Below are 18,272 nucleotides of genomic sequence, written 5' to 3'. Positions count from 1 at the left end.
TCAGCCTTGTAAATTAGTGTGGAACAAATGAGCTGAAGTCTAAAATAAATCTAATTGAGTAATACAAATCGATAGTAAGACTTCACAGCAAATTTATAAATTAAAAGAAAATTCTAGCACAACCCCCAAAATACATCACGAGTAATATGGGAGGAAGGAGGGTTGCTGGATATTAGTAGCTTGATAAGACTGGTAGTGAACCTGAATGGGTTTTTTTTGAAACTTGTCATCAGGCTGGCCTAACTTACTCCCAGGGAATAACTTTTTCATTGGTGAGATCTAACTGAATTGCAAGCTCCTTAAAAGCTTATAGGAAAATACGGAGTCAGCTCTGAACACATACCAGGAGGAACGTGGCCTTTATAAGCGTCCCTCGTAAGTAATCTCCCTACATAGAAAATCAATTTAAGGGGGTGATAAGGCAGACTTACTTGTTTCACCCAAGGCCTGTCGTCAATGGCTAGGCTGCTAGAGGAAGCTATTGCAGTCTGACGGTACCAGCTGTGAGGCAAAGCATCGCACACCTGCTCTGTGAGCACCTGGGGGCCACACAGGCAACGCAGGGAGGAAAGGAGTCAACTTTAAGTTCTTAGGAAACTCTACGAGTTTAGGAGATGCAGGAGGTTGGTCAACAGGAAGAAGATCCAGGAAAGTGTCATAAAGGGAAAGAAAATCGTTGACTGCAATTCCCATTAGGGTGTGTGTGTGTGTGTGTGTGTGTGTGTGTGTGTGTGTGTGTGTGTGTGTGTGTGTGTGTATAATCCATCTACATATGTTCACACACACATCCCAACACCAGCATGTATGTATCTTAACTGATAATATGCCATGACATCTTAAGTCCCCTTTGATAAACATTTTTCATTGTCTATTAAAGACTTTTTTTCCCATTACAGTATCTTTAAAAAAAAAAAAAAAAAAATTTGTGGATTGACTGATTGATTTGGCTGCCCCAGGTCTTAGTTGCAGCTCGCAGGATCTTTAGTTGTGGCATGTGGGATCTAGTTCCCTGACCAGGGATCGAACCTGGGCCCCCTGCATTGGGACTGTGGAGTCTGAACCACTGGACCACCAGGGAAGTTCCAATATATTTCTGATGTTACGCTGAAGTCAGTGGAGAAGTAAGGCCCCCTTGGCAGCTAATTACGTTGACGTATTCTGCAAGGTGAGGTCTCTACAACAACCAGAACCTTGCTCTAATCGTGGATGCTCTTTGCGCAGAATCCACCCATCCCCTCTGGTCTCCGTACTGTTAGGATGGCTCTGCGTGGGCGTGTAGAGAGCAGAGGGAATCGCAAGGCTTTCTTAGACGTTCACCACGCGTTTGCAGGGGAGCACTTTGCTTTCATGCTCTGTTGACCCTGCCCTAGAAAATCTTACGACCTAAGGTAGAGTGATTTCTGTTCCTCTTACAAGGTATAGGTTAATTTATGGGATTCACTTTTTGCTTTGTTTCGTATTTTTCCTTGTGTGCCAATTTGCCAGCGTCATCGTGGAGCCACCTGAATGGTTCCTCGGTGGAAGGCTGCTGTGTTGTAGGGCGGGCCTGCCGTTCGGCCTGCTCTCTTCTCCGGTCCTGATGCTAGATGTAGCACTTCCGCTCCCTTGCCCTTCTCTCGCTGATGGGTTTCTTGAGTTGGACGTGTGCGAACCGTTGACCTGCTGGCAGCTCCTGAGATCTTTCCTGAAGGGCTACCCTATTTTTAGCCCCATGTGTAGATGTCGTAAACTCTTTGGTTTCCAGGAAGTCATTGCTTTGCGACTTGACAGTGACACTTAGGAAGGGCAGAGTTCACCTGTCCCCTTCTGTTTGGGTGGGCTTTTCCTGGCGTGTGAGACTTAATTAAGGAGAGCCTGCGTTGGAGGCACGCAATGCTGGGTGTCTAGATTAGCCTAGAAGCGGCTTGGAATATGGAGCAGGTTGAGAGAAGAGCCGTGGGATGCTTATCCTGCCACAGGGGATGTGGGAGACCATCTCGGAATCCAGGGTAAGGAGGCTCCGTGGAATGCTGCCCATGTTGGGGGTTGGGGCTTTTGGGGACTCAGGCCACCATACCTGCGTGTGTCGCAGTGTTCCCCCCTTTTCTTGCTGTTTCCACAGATCAAAATTTCAGACTCTCCCATAGCAAAAATAAATGTGGGTTTATGGTGTCGGCATGGAAGAATCTGGGTCGGGCCTAAAGCAGCCCAAAGAAGGGCAGCGTAAAAACTGAAAATTTGCCACGTCTCACCTGTGACCTTCCTGTTCAGACGCACTGCTGGGAGCAGGGCAGCGGGTTGAGGCCACGTCGGCTGTGTGGGCCTCCCGTCATCTTGTGATGAGTCTGAACTGCTCTCAGAGCTCGTCTGTCCTTCTCTAAGCGTGTTGCCTGTGGATAAAAAGAGGAGCCACCTGGGCCACAGCTAGCTCTGGTAAAGGCTACGCCTCCTGACAGCTGCGAGAGCTGGCTGGCTGGTTTCTTTTCACACGCCGGTTTTGATGTACTTGCCCGGGCTTAAATGATCAAACAGGCATTTTTCAAGAAAGCCTGGTTAACAAGCCCTTAACCTGGCCTCTCCATTCCTACTCTGCTGCAGGGAAAGCTTCCCAAGTGGTACCCAGCCCGCTTGTCTGTGCTTGGGAAGGAGGCAGGAGGGGCTCTGCCCCTCCCCTCTCCCCGCTTTCCCCCTGCCTTTAAAGTGACAAGTACATTTTAATTAGGTTATCTTTCCATTAATAATACGGGTTTCCCCTGCTATCTGAAAGTAGAACGTTTCGATGAAAGCTGAAATGGTATAAAGCGAAGCAATTACCTTAGGACACATCTTGCTAACTGACGCACAGAATACATCGAGACAAAGCACAGATGCTCACAGACACAGTTCAAAGCTGTGGTGGCTAGGTGCCGAGGCGCTGAGTGTGGTTCCCAGAAAGGAGCTCAGCGGGGCCGCTCCTACTGCTTGGGGCGCGCACTGCCTCTGTCACAGCTCGCTGCAAAACCAACATCGAACGCTATTTTCACCTCTTTTCGTAAAGTGAAAACCCTCCTTAGATTTCTTTTAGTTAATGAGAAACAGGTACTAATGTATGGTTGTCACTTGGTATTTGTGGGGGATTGGTCCAGGACCCGTGCGGATACCAAAATCCGTAGATGCTCAAGTCCCTTGTATAAAATGGCATAGTACTTGCATGTAACCGACGCATATCCTCCTGTATACTTTAAATCACCTCTAGATTACGTTTAATACCTAAAACAATGTAAATGCTGCGTACAGTGTAAGTAGTTGTAAATACAATGTAAATGCCTTTTAAATGTTGCTGTTTAAATGTTTAATTGGTGTGTGGCAAATTCAAGTTTTGCTTTGGGGAACTTTCTGGAATGTTTTCTTCCCGAATATTTTCAATCCACGGTTGGTTGAACTCTTGGATGCGGAAACTGCAGATTCGGAGGGCCGACTGTGGGTCTTTCATCAAACGGAAATGGTGTAAAGCAAACTTTCGAAAAGTGGGGGACACCTGCACACAAAATGCAGTTGCAGCGTGTGTCCGGCGGTCAGATTATCAGCCTGGCTGTTGCCAGGAAGTGTCCACTGCAGCGGAGCAGGGCCACCCACAGACAGCGCTGCGATGAATGGACCCACTCCTCATTTTTACTGAAGCTCAGAAAGGGGAGGGGCTTGTTGGGGGCGGGGCAACATTTTTTTGTCTTTTTGTTTCTCCCCCTTGGAGTGGCAAAGCCAGGCAAGCCAGAGCCAGGAATTAGATGCGAGAACCCAGGCCCCAGACTAGAGTTTCCTGGCCTCTGCCCTGGGCTGTCCGTGCGGAATCCAGAGTGGACCCAGGGACAGGCCCCTGAGCATCCTGTCTTGTCTCTGCCCAGCTTCCCGCGCGGCCTGTGACCCGTGGAAGGAGAGTGGCGACGTGTCGGACAGCGGCAGCAGCACCACCAGCGGGCACTGGAGCGGGAGCAGTGGCGTCTCCACCCCCTCGCCCCCCCACCCCCAGGCCAGCCCCAAGTATTTGGGGGACGCCTTTGGCTCTCCCCAGACTGATAATGGATTCGAGACCGACCCGGATGCTTTCCTGTTGGATGAACCAGCTCCCCGCAAAAGAAAGGTACGCGGCGTGAGTGGGGAGCTCAGCCGTGGACGGGGCCCGGGTCCTGGGCCTTCTCAGGCTCCATCCCGTTTCAGCTTTCCTTTGCCTCTTCTCTTTCCTCCTGGCGTTCCCAGGAGCCTGCACCTCCTCTCCAATGCCACGTCCTTGGCCTTCTCACCTCTGCCCCAACCCTACCTTCGTTCCTGCTCTCCTGCAGAGGCCTCCGGCAGGCCTTCCTTCCTCCCCGCCAACCCTCCCCACCCCAGGCGCCAATGCCGGACCCCGGGACCAGCTGCCGAGTCCAGGCTCTGTGCCCCTGCTTGTCAGTGTCTTTGGTCCCTGGGAAACCCTTTCCTCGGCCTTCTGCTGGGTCCTGTTCGAAGGCAGCTAAAGCCCCCACTGGGTGAGGCTGGGAGGGGGCTGAAGGGGAGGACACGTCCCCCTTACCACGTCTTCCTTTCCCCCAGAACTCGGTGAAGGTGATGTACAAGTGCCTGTGGCCCAACTGTGGCAAAGTCCTGCGCTCCATCGTGGGCATCAAGCGCCACGTCAAAGCCCTCCACCTGGGGTAGGTACGAGCCCAGGGCCCCTCTGCCGAGGGTGCCGTTCAGGCTTCCTCCACCTGCCGATTCCCCGAGACCCGCAGTCCCGAATGCCTCTGAGAAACTGGCCGGCTGAGGACGCCACCTGTCCCCGGCCTTGTGCCCTGCAAAACAGCCCCTTGGAAAGAGATCTTTGCCGGGAAGGAGACCCCTCCTGCAGTAGTGGATGTTGATGCTGTTGATGGGAAGGGAGCTCTCTCCACCTTGCCGTTGTGTCTTCTCACCTCACTGTAGGAAGGAAGGTGTTTCGGTTCTGGACAGATAGAGGGCGATTGGTGAGAGCTTGTAGCTTCCCCTCGGGAAGCCAGGGCTCCCTTTGCACTGACTCCCTGGAGCTGGGGCAGCTTACGGCCAAGGAAACTGACTCAGAGCCCTTTCCCTGAAGGAGAGCAACTGCGAGTGGGTGGGGCCTGGAGAGGACCCGGGGCGGAGATCAGAGTCAGGTCTTGCGGGAGGAGAAGCCTTCAGTGATGGGGAAAACAGTTCCCGTTGACGGGCCAGCATGGAATCCCCTGCGAGCCCACGTCAGGAGCAGGGCTCCCGGGTGTCCTGCTGGCCTTCTTCCCAGACTTGCCAGGTGGCCCTGGGCAAGTGCTCCCCTCGCGCCTCACTCTCCCCTGTGTTTGGACCGAGGCAGCGTGTCCCTGGTCATCAGTGCGTCTCCCTCCCGCGCAGGGACAGCGTGGACTCCGGCCAGTTCAAGCGGGAGGAGGATTTCTACTACACAGAGGTGCAGACGAAGGAGGAAGCTGCTGCCGCTGGCGGCCCCGCCGCCGACCCGGCTCCCAGCCCCAGCCTGACCAGCCCGCCCCTTGCCATTCTCCCGCCGCCTCCTCCCAAAGCCCAGTCCTCAGGCCCAGATCACCCTGGCCTGGAGTCCTACCTGCCCTCTGGTGCTCTCAGCAAGTCAGCTCCTGGCTCCTTCTGGCACATTCAGGCCGACCATGCATACCAGGTACAGGGTGGGGACCTGCTGGGAGCTCAGTCTGGTGGCCGTGAGGACATTCAGCGTCCGACTGTCACTGGGCAGCCTGATCACGGGCCGCTGGCCACCCCGGCTGAAGGCCGAGTCCTTTGGCTGCATCACTAATCTCTGACTTCTACAAAGAAGAAAAGAAAAATGACTTCACGCTCGATAAATATGGGGATTCCAGAGTTCTACCTCAGTGGCCGTCATGAGCGGTTATGAGAAATCTGGATGAATCCCTGGGTAACCGGGCTGATGGATTTGGGCTGGGGAATTGGTACATCGCTGGCTATAAAAGGGGATAGAATAGTGTAGTTGGGTTTCCCAAAGCAAATCCCCAGTTCCTAGAATTGTGTTAAGAAATAACCTGGCACTGAGTTTTTTGAATACCTACTAAGCCTCGGGCTAAGCTTTACGGATAGAATAAGACATAGTTCCTGACCTCGTGAAGTGTGTGCTTTAGCTGGAGAGAGAAATGAATGGGTAACTATGGTTAATCATAATAAGTAATCAAAGTATCTTACTGGAGGCATAAGAAATTGTTGTGGGGACAGGAAAGACCAAGCTGCTATGCCTGTGGGGTTGGTAAAGCTGTCATGGAGGGAGTGGCATTAGGATGGTCTTTACTGCACGTAGCAGGTACTGAACACCCTGCTTGCCACGTGTCGGTTTTTCTTAAAATCCTTGTATGCCTACAGCTTGGTTTTATCCGACTCTAGGCTGATCTGCAAGTTTGTAATTAAAAAGCAGTGTTTCCCATCAGGAAGCCTTTACAGATCGAGGCATCTCTCCTGCTCATTAGAATGAGTGGCTGCTTAGCTATTTCATGTTGGGCCAACCTCAGGTGGCCCTTCGGGCAGCCGGCCAGCTCTGTGAGATGGGGCCTGGAGAGGGCGGCTGGTGTTTTTACAAGCAACCCTCAACCTGGACGTGCCGCTTCCACGCGGTTGCCTGGGGACGCCAGACCCTTAGCGCAGCCCCAGAAGCTCCCACTCGGAAGGCTTTTGGACTTCTTGGGGGAAACTGCCTCGAGCACGTGCTTGGTGGGTGATCCAGCCAAGAAATTAATCCGCGGAGATGATTAAGTCATGAGGCTGGCATGTGCACCAGCTCCGAGAGGAGGGCTCCAAAAAAAGATTGGAGCCTGAGACTGAGGCGACTCCACGGAGTCGGTACTCTCCTGTTTCTCTTTGGAAGAGCATTTCGGGGTGTCCCAGAATTTCCTGGTCCGAGGTGCACCTGCTGCTGCAGACCGTGAGGTCACGGGGGGAGGGCTGGGCCCCGAAGGCTTCCTGAGCTGCGGCCCAGGCTGACGCTCTCTGATCTCCGGCAGGCCCTGCCGTCCTTCCAGATCCCCGTGTCACCGCACATCTACACCAGTATTAGCTGGGCCGCTGCCCCCTCTACAGCCTCCTCCCTCTCTCCGGTGAGTGTGCCCAGCTCTGAGCCCGTCAGCACTTCCAGGGACCCGGTGCTGGAGGCCGCCTCCCCGCGCACGCCTCCTGTACCCCAGCTTCTCGAAGGTCTGTGTGCCCTCGCCCCCCAGCTCGCCCCCCGCTCCACCCCCAGCGGGTGGAGAAGGTGGGAGGGGCGCACCTGCAGAGGAGCACGCAGATCAAGCAAGTTGATTGCCAAGAAGATCACGGGGCCAGGCGGGGTCCGTGCCCTATTTAGCCGTGAGCATCTGTGCGTGCTTGGTAAGGTTTTAATGCTGAGAGGAGAAGGGAGAGAAGGCGGGAAAGCTGGAGAGGAAGAGGGCGGGTGGGAAAGGAGGAGAGGAGCTTGTGGGTGGGCTGTGCGGGTGGATCAGAGGTCCCCAGGCCACTGGGGACCAGCGCCTTAGGTGGCTCGCCTCTGAACTGAAATACACATCGGAAGTCCTTTTGAACCACGTTTGATGGGTTCCAGTCTGAAACATCCCCTGCAGGAAGGCATCACACGTCGTAAAACCCACATGCCTTGGAGGTGCCGTTGAGGCAGGGCCGTCCCTCCTTTTGTCCCACATATGGTGGCTCCATCCACACCTGCAGGGAGCAGTCCGCAAGGTGGCCAGGCCAAGTGGCTCCCCCTGCCCGTGCTCCCTACTCCCAGCGGGAGTGTGGCTTTCCAGGCCGGCTCCTCCCTCTCCGCCTCCCCTCCCTAGCTGGTCCCTGCTCACCTCTGCCCGGAATGTCCTTCCAGAGAAGGCCTCCTGGCACAAGGCGGGTGTGGCCGGCTGTCCCTTGGGATGGGCTTCTCTCCTTGCACATCCACCCTCGTGCTCACGGCCCTTCCCCCCCACCCCCCGCCGTGCCCAGGTCCGGAGCCGGTCGCTCAGCTTCAGCGAGCCCCAGCAGCCTCCACCCGCCATGAAATCTCACCTGATTGTCACTTCTTCACCCCGGGCCCAGAGCAGCACCAGGTGAGACCGTGTGCTCCCGTGGCCTCCCTTCTGGCTTCGGTCCCCGCCCGACCCTCGTCCGCAGGGTCAGTCCCAGGGAACCACCCTGGGTGCGGGGGGTGGGGAGGCAGCCGGTCCTCTGGTCCCGGTGGCTCCCACCCCTTCCCGCCACCGCTTCTGGCTCAGCCTCGGGCCCGGCCGCGCTCCGGCCAGCGCGTGACCGTCCCCTCGTTGCTCCGTCTCGCAGGAAAGCCCGCGGGGAGGCTAAGAAGTGCCGCAAGGTGTACGGCATCGAGCACCGGGACCAGTGGTGCACAGCCTGCCGCTGGAAGAAGGCCTGCCAGCGCTTCCTGGACTGAACTGTCCCGCAGCCCTGCCCGACGGCCAGAGGACAGAGGCAGCCGCGTCCTAAGCCCTCAGCAGGGACCTAAAAGCTAAAGCGTGGACATTGGGAGTTTGGGCTCTATTGGCTAAGGTTTAATACTTAAAACGTTTTTCTCTCCCTCGCGGGAACGTTTTATTCAAAAAAAACAAAAAAAAAAACAAAAAAAAAACCCACAAAAATATTTTTTTCCCCCCTAAAATAGAAGAGAGCCAAAACTGACCAAGGGTATTCTGCAGCGAACCAGAGACCAAAGAACTGATTCCGCTCCCCTCCCCCCAGCCCGCCTCCCTAGGGGATTAGTTTGTACGTATGGAAAGAAGGAACAGCTCGTTCTGTTTCCTGCTGAGGTGGTGAATTCTCTGCTTTCTCCACTCTTCCAGAAGGGACGGTGAGCAAGATGGATTTACTTTTCTTTAAAAAAAAAAAAAAAAAAAGGAAGAAAGAAAGAAATTTCTGGCTGATGACTCAGAGAGCAGGACCTGCCGAGGCTGGGGTGGGAGAGTGGGGGGAATCTGTGGGCTTTGTCAGGTGCAGCCGGCCCTCTTCTCCGCCCGAACCTGGGAGAAGGGAGACCTCGTCCTCACCAGTCAGCTTCCGTGGAAGTCGAAGGAAAACCGTTTTCCTGGTGACGACTGTTTTGAATCTGGGCTCCCTGACGCTGAGTTGCAGCCCAACAGATATTGTATGGCTTCTTCTCCAAGCCCAGGCTCCTCGTAGGTTTGTAAAGACTGTCCCCAAATCACTGAGACAAAAGGCTCAAACGAATTCACGTTGTGCGGTGTGGCAGTTCAACACTACCTTGATCACTCTTTCCTCTTTCCTTGAGGAGAGACCAGAGGGTATAGTATTTGTGAGAGTTGTCCCCTGTTCCCCGAGTGAATCGACTCCCCCCAGCTCTGGAAGACACCCCGGAAACACTTTGTTTTCTGTTACGGTGTATTCAGAAGCCTCTTTCTGAGTAAAGGTCCCTTTTGTTTGGCTGAGAGACCCTGCCCTGAGGTAGGTTCCTCTTTGTCTCTGGTTTCACCAGGGATTTTCCCATGTCCCTCCAAGGCCGCAGGGCTGGGCTGGCGGAGAGAACAGACTGAAAGGTAGGTGGCAGCTTCCCCCATTGTGAGAGGGTGTTGAGTGGTCCCCAAAGGGTCCACTGGCTCGCCTGCCCCTTTGGGGACCATCTGGTCTCCTTCCTGAGGTGACAAGTAGGACCGGACTCTTCAGTCAGTGCAGGAGACTTCTGGTTGGTCCAGTCAGTGTGATGGGGAGGGGCACTTGGATACAGTGTCACCTTCCCAGATACCTGCTGAGCGCCGTTTCTGCCTGCCGGCAGGATGCAGGAAGTTAGGATCCTGAGGAGGTCACGTGAGGGGCACCAGGGTTGATTTAGCAGCTGCTGGCGCTTCTGGAGACCTCAGGAACGGAGGGGAGCCCGGATTGCGATGCTTGGGAGGTAAATAAGCCAAGCTCTTCTTGTTGAGGGAGAAGAGGGGGGTTCCGCGCCGTGCCAGCCAGTGATGGATCAAGGCTGGGTGAGCTGGGCTGAGGGGAGGGCGTGTTTTTGTCTGGAAGCCTCACCTTTCTTCTGAGCGGGACTGGTCTGGGGACTCCTCAGGGCCTGCGTCCCAGATGTCAGGGGCTCAGGGAATCCCACCAGGCCACCCCTCTGGGGCCTGCACAGCGGCGTCCAGCCCTTGGCTGTGAGCGAGGCTGTCCTCCTGGTCCAGGTGGGATCATCTGGCTGCTGAAGCAGGAACCGTGCAGATGCCTTTCAGTCCGAGACACACCTGCAAACGTGCAGGTTTCCGAGTGTTGCAAACATGAGAATAGGGCTGTGGTGTTGTGAAGGGTGATAGTGACCTGGGTTTGGTGACAGAAGGGAAAGACACTCTTATGCATGAGTGTTTTTGGTGGTGATGGGGTATATTTTTATCATTTAGTCAAAAAAAGAAAAATGTTATGTGGAATTCTGTCCCTTGGTAAAGCTTGAAACCAGGCCAGCGAGAGGTGCCCTGGGTTCTTCCTGCTGCCCCTTCAAGCTCCCTGATTAAAAGCTAATGCAGGGGTTGCTGTGCTGACACCTCACTTCCCACCCGTGTATCTGCAGGTCCTCCCCGAGGGGCGGAAGGGGCTTCTGAGATGGGGGTGGGGGGAGGCTCAGCCCAGCAGCCTCTTCCCTTCCCTTCTTAATCAGAGCTCTTGCTGGGTCTCGCCTTTAGAAAAGCTGTTTTAATTTCCCCCTCAGTTTGGACCGTGTAGATATAACTGGATACAAAGATTTTCTCTAAGTAAGGCAGGCTTCTTATGTCACTGGTGCACAGGGCAGAAAAGGAAGAGAGAAGAAATTGATGCAACAATTTAGAAACTGAGGTCTTTTTTTCTTTAATGTTCTGGTGCGGCTTTCCCCGTCAGCATTCGCTCCTGCCTCCTTTCTGGAGGCGGTGGCCTCTGGCCGCCCTCCTCCAGCTGCCCCATCTGTGGCTATCGTGTTGGTTCTTGACGTGTGGTCTGTCCTGGGGTTGTCCCATTCGTCTCTTCTCGGGGGTGGGGGTGGGGGTTTGTGAACTGATCCCGCTATCACGCCTGTTTTCTTCATCTCTGTATCTCTCCCTCCTTCCCGGCCCACCCAGGCGGCAGAATCTGATAGGAGGTAAGAGGCCACAGGTGCGCACTGGAAACTAACAGGACGGATCGGCAAAAGCAGGTGTCTTGGGAAACTCTCTATTCCAGGGACGTTTCCCTTATTCAGAATATTTCTGGAAGTACCTTTGGAGTCTGTGGTGCCTGCTCGGGAACAGCCTTAATGATACCAAATCTGCACACGTGCTTGTGCATTCAGTGCAGAGAGAGACCGGCGAATAGTAGCTGTGGGCAAATGAGGTCACAGGTGCAAAGCATTAAGGACCAACGTGCTAGTAAAATGGCTTGGATTTAATGGTCTGACTCCTAAGCCGGCTGTGAAAGCAATTGTGTAATTTCAGGAGGCATTCTGAGCGACGTCCTCATTGTTGCAGTCGGCCCGCGGCGGCTCGACTTCTTGGAGGACCGAATGAATTTGGATGTGGAAACTCTGATTTGTTTGAAGAAATCTGTCCTGTTACTTTCTGGTCCTCCCAGGTTCTGACTTTACCAGGGGCAAATAAAAAAAAAAAAAGGAGAAGAGGGAGACAGATCCCATCTGTGAACTTGTCTTATTGGCGCCTTTTCCCCCAGCTGTCTTCCAAGTATTATTTTTACTGTCAAAAAATTTTTTTAAAAATGTGAAATGTAATGTTTTTACAGCAACAATATGAAATATATTTTATAAGGAATAAAATGGTACATTGTCTGATTTAATGTGTGCCTGTCCCTTTGCCCTCTCCCCCTACAAAGGATAAGATATCATTGTCCTTGGTGTTAAACAAGTGATAGCCCTGGGGGCGAAGCATACACACTCATTTGCTTATAACAACAGGCAACATTATCAGGGACCCAGCCAATTGCTTACATGGATTACCTGAATAACCCACTAAAGAGTTACTATTGTCAGTCCCGTTTTTATTTTATTTTATTTTAAAAATTAAAAATTTTTTATTTTTAAAATTTATTGTATTAATTTAATTCAATTTATTTTCTTCTTTTCATCATTCCCATTTTACAGATGAGGAGAGTGAGGCCCAGAGGTTACAAAACTTGACCAAAGTCATCATCTGGGAAATAATGGCACTAGGATTATAATCTAGGAAGTAACCATTTTCTTTTTTTTTTTTTTTTTCTTTTTGGTCTCCAATTTTTATTTTTACAGTTTAATGATTTATCACAAAGCAAACACCAAAGTATCTACCAGTCATTCAAGAAACAGATCACTGCCAGCATTCCAGAAATTGCCTTTGTACCTCAAGCAAAGTGCCACTCCTCTCTTCCGCATGAAAGCAACCACTATTCTTTGACTTTCTATGTCAGTTACTTTCTTGCTTTAGGAAGTAACCATTTTCTCTCCTGCTTGTATTGACAACAGGGAGATGTTCCTGGCTGTGTACCTGAGTTTGTTGGGGAGTGGGCAAGAGACTAAGGAGAAAATGAGTCACATTCGGCTTATGGAGTGAGCTCTGACGCTAGGGAGTGACATGGGCTGCTCCCTGAATTCATGGGTTCCGTGTCCTATGATGGCCCACGTAGCTGGTTCAGAGCTGGCGTGGGTGGGAGGGGAGCTGGTGCAGAAAGCTATGTCTCGTTCTGGTAGCTCAGGGACTGCTTTACGAAATTGGAGGCGTTTCTGGGACGGTGAGGCATCTCTGGGAGGGGGTTCTAGGGCCCCCTAACAGCACCCAGTGGGGAGGGTGAGGCCACTTGGAGAAGACCCAGGGACTAGATTACCGCCGAAGTCCGTCAAGCTCAGCAGCCTGCGGAGGAGGTTGTCCTTGGCCTTTTCCTCACCTTGGGGTAGAACAGAGGGCTCCTTTCTCCCCCTTCCCTTGTCCTTGCCCCACTTCTCTAAGAAAGCCCCAAATAGAATCATTGCTCTGTTGCAGTTTGACCCCCTTCCCCCATCCCTCCTTTAAATCAGTTTACTGCCTTTGGGCTGGACATTGTCCGTTTGCGGCCCTGGGCCCTCCCAGGCCTACCTTTGTGGCTGCATCTGAGGACTCCCTAACTTTCTGGCTTCCAGTTGGGTTTGACCAACGGGAGACAACAGGCTGGAGTTGGAAGGGACGGAGGAGAGGAGTTGGGGTATTTGAATCTCGCTGCCCTTTACTGCCCTGCACAGTGAGTGGCCGTTTCCCTACTGACCGCTAGAGGGAGCTACAGTTCTCACTGGGATCCAGTAATCGCTCACCAGGGCCCCCCAGTTCCCCAACAGAGAGCCTTGTCCGCCCTCCCTTACTGATTTCCCACGGCCCCGTCTACTTCTGTAGATGTTTGACTCTCTGCAGGCACTCCGTTTGGGTGGACCCGAGGTTTCTTGGCTGAACTGATTACACATCGTTAACATGTTTCGTGTTAATTGCGACCCAATCCGGGGGTCCCAAACCCGCAGGCTCTACATCACCTGGAGCTTGTTAAAAATGCAAATTTCTAGTGAGTCAGAAACTGGGGGTGGTGCCCAGCAACCTGGCCCCCGCCATCCCGCCCGGTCCAATCACGCAGCTGTGGGCTTGCATCTGGGGACCCAGCACAGTCGCGGCGTTTCTGCTCATGTATCTCGCCCGTCACACTTTACATAAAGCAGAGCCTCTCTCTTTTTGCCTCTGCCTCCCAGGAGAGGCAGCTCTGACCGTGTGTCCGGCGTCTGTGCTTCTCACTTACTTCACTTAAAAACAGCCAACCAGGGCCTCCCTGCTGGCGCAGTGGTTAAGAATCCGCCTGCCAACGCAGGGGACTGTGGTTCGAGCCCTGGTACGGGGAGATCCCACATACCGCCGAGCAACGAAGCCCATGCACCACAACTGCTGAGCCTGCATGCCACAACTACTGAAGCCCGCACACCTAGAGTCCATGCTCCTCAAACAAGAGAAGCCACCTCAATGAGAAGCCCGCACACCACAACTAGAGAAAGCCCGTGCGCAGCAACGAAGACCCAATGCAGCCAAAAATAAATAAATAAAATAAAAAGTAAACACATTTATAAAAAACGACAACAAAACAGCCAACCAGTTTCTGCTGTGCAGCGGGGTGATCCAGTTATACATATATATATATATTTTTTTTCATATTCGTTTCCATTATGCTTTGTCACAGGATACCGAGTGTATTTCCCTGTGCTATATAGTAGGACCTTGTTTATCCATCCTATATATAATAGTTTGCATCTGCTAATCCCAGCCTCCCACCCCTCCCCCCACCCCTCCCCCCCTTTGCATTTTGGATCATATTCCTGGGTAATTTCTGGATTTAAACATTTTGTCTTTTCTTTTAAAAAAAAAAAATTTATTTATTTATTTTGGCTGTACCAGGTTTGAGTTGCGGCATGCATGCGGGGTCTAATTCCCCCATCAGGGATCAAAACCCAGCCCCCTGCATTGGGAGCGCGGAGTCTTAACCACTGGACCACCAGGGAAGTCCCTCTTTGTCCCTGTTTTTATTCTCACTAAAGGCTCTTCAGGAATAAAAATGCTCACTTTTTAAGAAAAAAAAACCAGCCAACCAATTTGCTAACCATTTGCTCAGTAGAAGTTTAATGGAGAAATATCTGTTTAAAACAATAGGTCAAAAAGAACAACTCTGTTACAAACAAGTTATGGCAGTGACGAGTCAAAACCCCACTCTTGATTTCCTGTTCCTTGAACCCACCCCTAGAAGAGGGAAGAGGCGGGTGAGAAGGAAAGATGGGCCTTTTTAAATGTTAGCTGGAAGAATTACAAAAATACACTCTGATGTAGTAACAGGGTGGTCATGAAACATGCCATGGGGGGCGGGGGCAGGAAGGAGGGGGGAAAGGAAAGACAACCAGATGCGGCTGGGCCCTGGGGGTGGAGGCCTGGAGACAAGGCCTTCCTCAGGGCCTTGGGGAGGAAGGAATCCTGATTCCCAGCCTGCAGGTCTGGGGCTGGAGACATGCTGATTTGGGGATCACCCGGACACCTGGGGAGACAGAAATGATTACAGTGGCAAATCTGACAGTTTTTCTGACCCTTCAGTTCTGTTTTCCCTAGTGCCTGAGCAATAGACAGGAGGCAAAGAAAAGCTATCATTCACATAATTAGCCCCAAAAGCAGCAAGAAGGGTTCCCTGTCTCCCTCTACACACCTGCTTTCCTGGCCCCCGGTCTAGTGGCAGGACCAACAGAATGAAGGGAGGTCTGTGGGCTAGGGCTTGAAAGGCAGAAGGGGAGAACTGCCCAGAAGCAGTTCTCTCATCCCTGGAGTTTGGAATCTGTGTGTGGTAATTCATTTCTTCAGGCTAAATAGAGCCCTCATTTATGGCTCTCTTTTATAATACAAGTGCTAACTTCACTAATTTCTCACCAGGAATGAATCTGCTTACTTTCCACAGTCTAGAAGTTCAAGGCCAGGGACAGCAGAAGAGAGGAGGGAAGTATAGGGCCAGGGAAAGGGACGGTATATACCACGACCAGTTGTGCACTTTTCACAGGTCTGTCTAGGACTGGTCCTGCACCCCAGTGTCCTTCCTTTCTAGGACATCATTATGTAACAGGGAAGAACTTTTGTATTCTATTACATGTTAATCACTAAAGAGATGCTGCCTATAAGCTTAAGTTATACATAAAGGCCCATCTCTGGGAATCCTGCTTCCCAGGTAATGAGCATTAAGCTAAAATACCTTTGTTTAGCTCCCAGGAAACACCCTGACTAGGCCCACCTGTGAATGACTGCAGGGAGGAAGAAATTAACACATCCCCTCCAGAGGCTGATGGGAACCAGGAAGTGTTTGACCTTACGTCCTCCCCTTTTAGTATAAAAGGAGCCTGAATTCTAACTCAGGTGGGGTGGTTTGGCTCTCCGTCTTCTCGGTTTGCTGGCTTCCCGAGTAAACTCATTATGCTTTGTCCCAACAACTCATCTCTCAGTTATTGGCCTGTCGTGTGGCCGAGCTTAGACCCAGTAACAATTATACTTTCTGAATAAGGTTTTTTCTTTTTTTTTTTTTTTTTTTAATATTTTGGACGCACCGTGTGGCATGTGGGATCTCAGTTCCCCGGCCAGGGATTGAACTCACACCCCCCCTGCGTTGGAAGCGCAGAGTCTTAACCACTGGACAGCCAGAGAAGTCCCTGAATAAGGGCTCTTTATCCCGTGTGTTAGGTGGCGCCATTTCCTCCAGCCTTCTAAATATAGGTTGGTGTTGGATGTCTCAGGAGTCCAGAACAGCCTGGCAACAGGAGTCCCCCAGCCTTGGAGAAATCTCAAGCATGTGTGGGGCGGGTTGGAGTATGTGTAGGCGAATAAAGACAGGCTTACGGGACTCATAAATACACATCCGCACTGGAACTCAGCAACCATGAATGCGTGGAAAAAAGAATGAGTGAGATGGTCACAGGAGGAGAGCAATCAATAACACCCAAATGAGCTGGTTAATATCTGCAGTGTTTCCATCAAGAACTTTACATCTTGAGCAAAGCCACAGACAGAAGCTGGTTACCAGTTATGTTTCAGTGCCACTCAGTTGGAAGCTTAATAGGTAACTAGAAAAACCAATTACCTGAATAGGGGCTCAAATAGTTTTTGTTTTGTTTTTTTAAATAAATCGATTCTTGCTAATGTGCCTGATTCTGAACTGTCTTTAGGTAAAGAAAATGGTTGCAGTTCAGAGTTAGACATGTCTTCAGTGTTCCTTGAGGGTCCCTTTCAAGAAGAATATCTTTAAGATTTGAAAGAATTCAATCCATGCTAGTTCTGAAAAATTTACCATTAGGTCCTGTGCAGGTATGGCTTAGGAAAAATAGAATGCTTGTTAAGGATCCAAGAATATGACTTCAAAAACAGTGCAGGTTAATTCAGGGCCTTCGGAGATTAGTCATTCTGCTAAAATAAACACGGCGGCCTTCGGCTCACAACTTAATACCTATACCCGTGTTTGGCAGTGGATGTTTTGCAAACAAGCCAGCCTACCTGCAAAGCACTACGTGGGCTGCCTCCCTGCTAAAGTGTGGTTGCCAAAGATTCACACGTGTATTAATATACTTTGGAGGAAGATTTTCAACAATCTGGCTACCTTTGACGTACGGGAAGCAAAATAACACAGCACATGCAGACTTTTTCCTCTTATGCCTCTGAGTCAGGGAAAAGCCCCCACCTGGGTAACAGTGTTTGGGGAAAGTTTTTGACCAACTGATTAGTTCTTTCTGTTAGGGGAAGTTTCTAGACTGTTTAAGGAAAGATATGAGATACTGCAGATAATCATATTCCCACACATGAATTAAGGCATATATGCTTGATGGTTGGGATTTTCTTAGATTTTCAGACAATTCCACTGTGCTGGTTCCCTGTGCCACTCAAAGTTACGTGTAAGTTGATGGGCTGAGGAAAGGTGAGTTTGTAATGACTGGGCAATAAATTAGCATCTCTGATGTTTATCATCTGGTCTGCATTATAGGCACATGTATAAACATGTCTATGGGGGTAAGAACATACCAGAAGGGAGAGAGGAAGAAGGGCAAGCAAGCAAACAAACACAAAACAAAAATGGCACCTGGAAAGAGGCAAAAACTGAGGAAAGATGATGATCCCTTAGTCCCTCTTCCAAAAGCGACTCAGGTCATTTGGGCCAGATTCTCAAAGCCTTGCTCAGGTACCCTTGGCTGCAAAGAGTCAGCCCGTCTCTGGCAAAGTGGTCAGATGGACGAGTGATGTGTGGAAGAAAGAGAAGCAGAAAAGTGTCCTGACAAGGACGAGTCCTAACCAGAACTCCTTGACTGGGGGAGACTGGGAGAGTTTAATGGTTTCCATGGAAGCCAGTCACCTTGAGATACAGGGGGGAAGGGAAGGGACAGCTAAGCCATCTTTGAAGGTGAAATAGCAACATCACAGCCACAGAAATCAGACTCTCTGCGAATGGCTAAGCGTAGGTCCAGTTCTCGGTTCTTAGTCTCGGAGGAAAGGTGAGTGAATGGTTCCTATGGCAACCAGATAGGAGGATTGGTCCACTTAACTGTCCCCATAGAAACTAAGCTCCTGGAGAGCTATAGAGGAATTAGTTATCTCAACACACTACTATTATCCCCATGGTAACCAGTCTCTTAATGGCAGTGGTCAGCGTCCAGAGCACTCCCAGGAAAATCTTTGCTCCCAGAGAGAAGGTGGGCAGGAGGTAGGGAGGTGGCTTTACCTCCCAGGCCTCCCAGGAGCTGAACCCCTGGAGGTGGTGTAGGGTGTGTGCATGTGTTTGGGGGCCAGCGTGCTTCCCCAGGCCAGGGAGGATGGCTAAGA

General features: G+C 51.5%; 1 protein-coding gene across 4 annotated transcripts in view; it reads left to right on the top strand.

Annotated features, from left to right (window-relative positions):
- ZNF395 (zinc finger protein 395) overlaps positions 1 to 11,737 on the top strand; it is a 39,423-nt gene extending 27,686 nt beyond the window's left edge. For all 4 annotated transcript variants that reach the window (XM_068552706.1, XM_068552710.1, XM_068552708.1 and 1 more), the window contains exons 5-10: positions 3,861 to 4,096; positions 4,546 to 4,646; positions 5,356 to 5,635; positions 6,981 to 7,073; positions 7,945 to 8,048; positions 8,275 to 11,737. In XM_068552706.1, the coding sequence (XP_068408807.1) occupies positions 3,861 to 4,096; positions 4,546 to 4,646; positions 5,356 to 5,635; positions 6,981 to 7,073; positions 7,945 to 8,048; positions 8,275 to 8,386 (926 nt within the window). In that variant the 3' untranslated portion in view covers positions 8,387 to 11,737. The remainder of the gene's footprint in view (positions 1 to 3,860; positions 4,097 to 4,545; positions 4,647 to 5,355; positions 5,636 to 6,980; positions 7,074 to 7,944; positions 8,049 to 8,274) is intronic.
- The last annotated feature ends 6,535 nt before the right edge of the window (positions 11,738 to 18,272 follow it).

The sequence above is a fragment of the Eschrichtius robustus genome, chromosome 10 (assembly GCF_028021215.1).
Source record: "Eschrichtius robustus isolate mEscRob2 chromosome 10, mEscRob2.pri, whole genome shotgun sequence".
NCBI classification, from domain to species: Eukaryota; Metazoa; Chordata; class Mammalia; order Artiodactyla; family Eschrichtiidae; genus Eschrichtius; species Eschrichtius robustus.
Note: the sequence above shows the minus strand (reverse complement) of the source record. Positions and strands in the feature narration are given on the sequence as shown.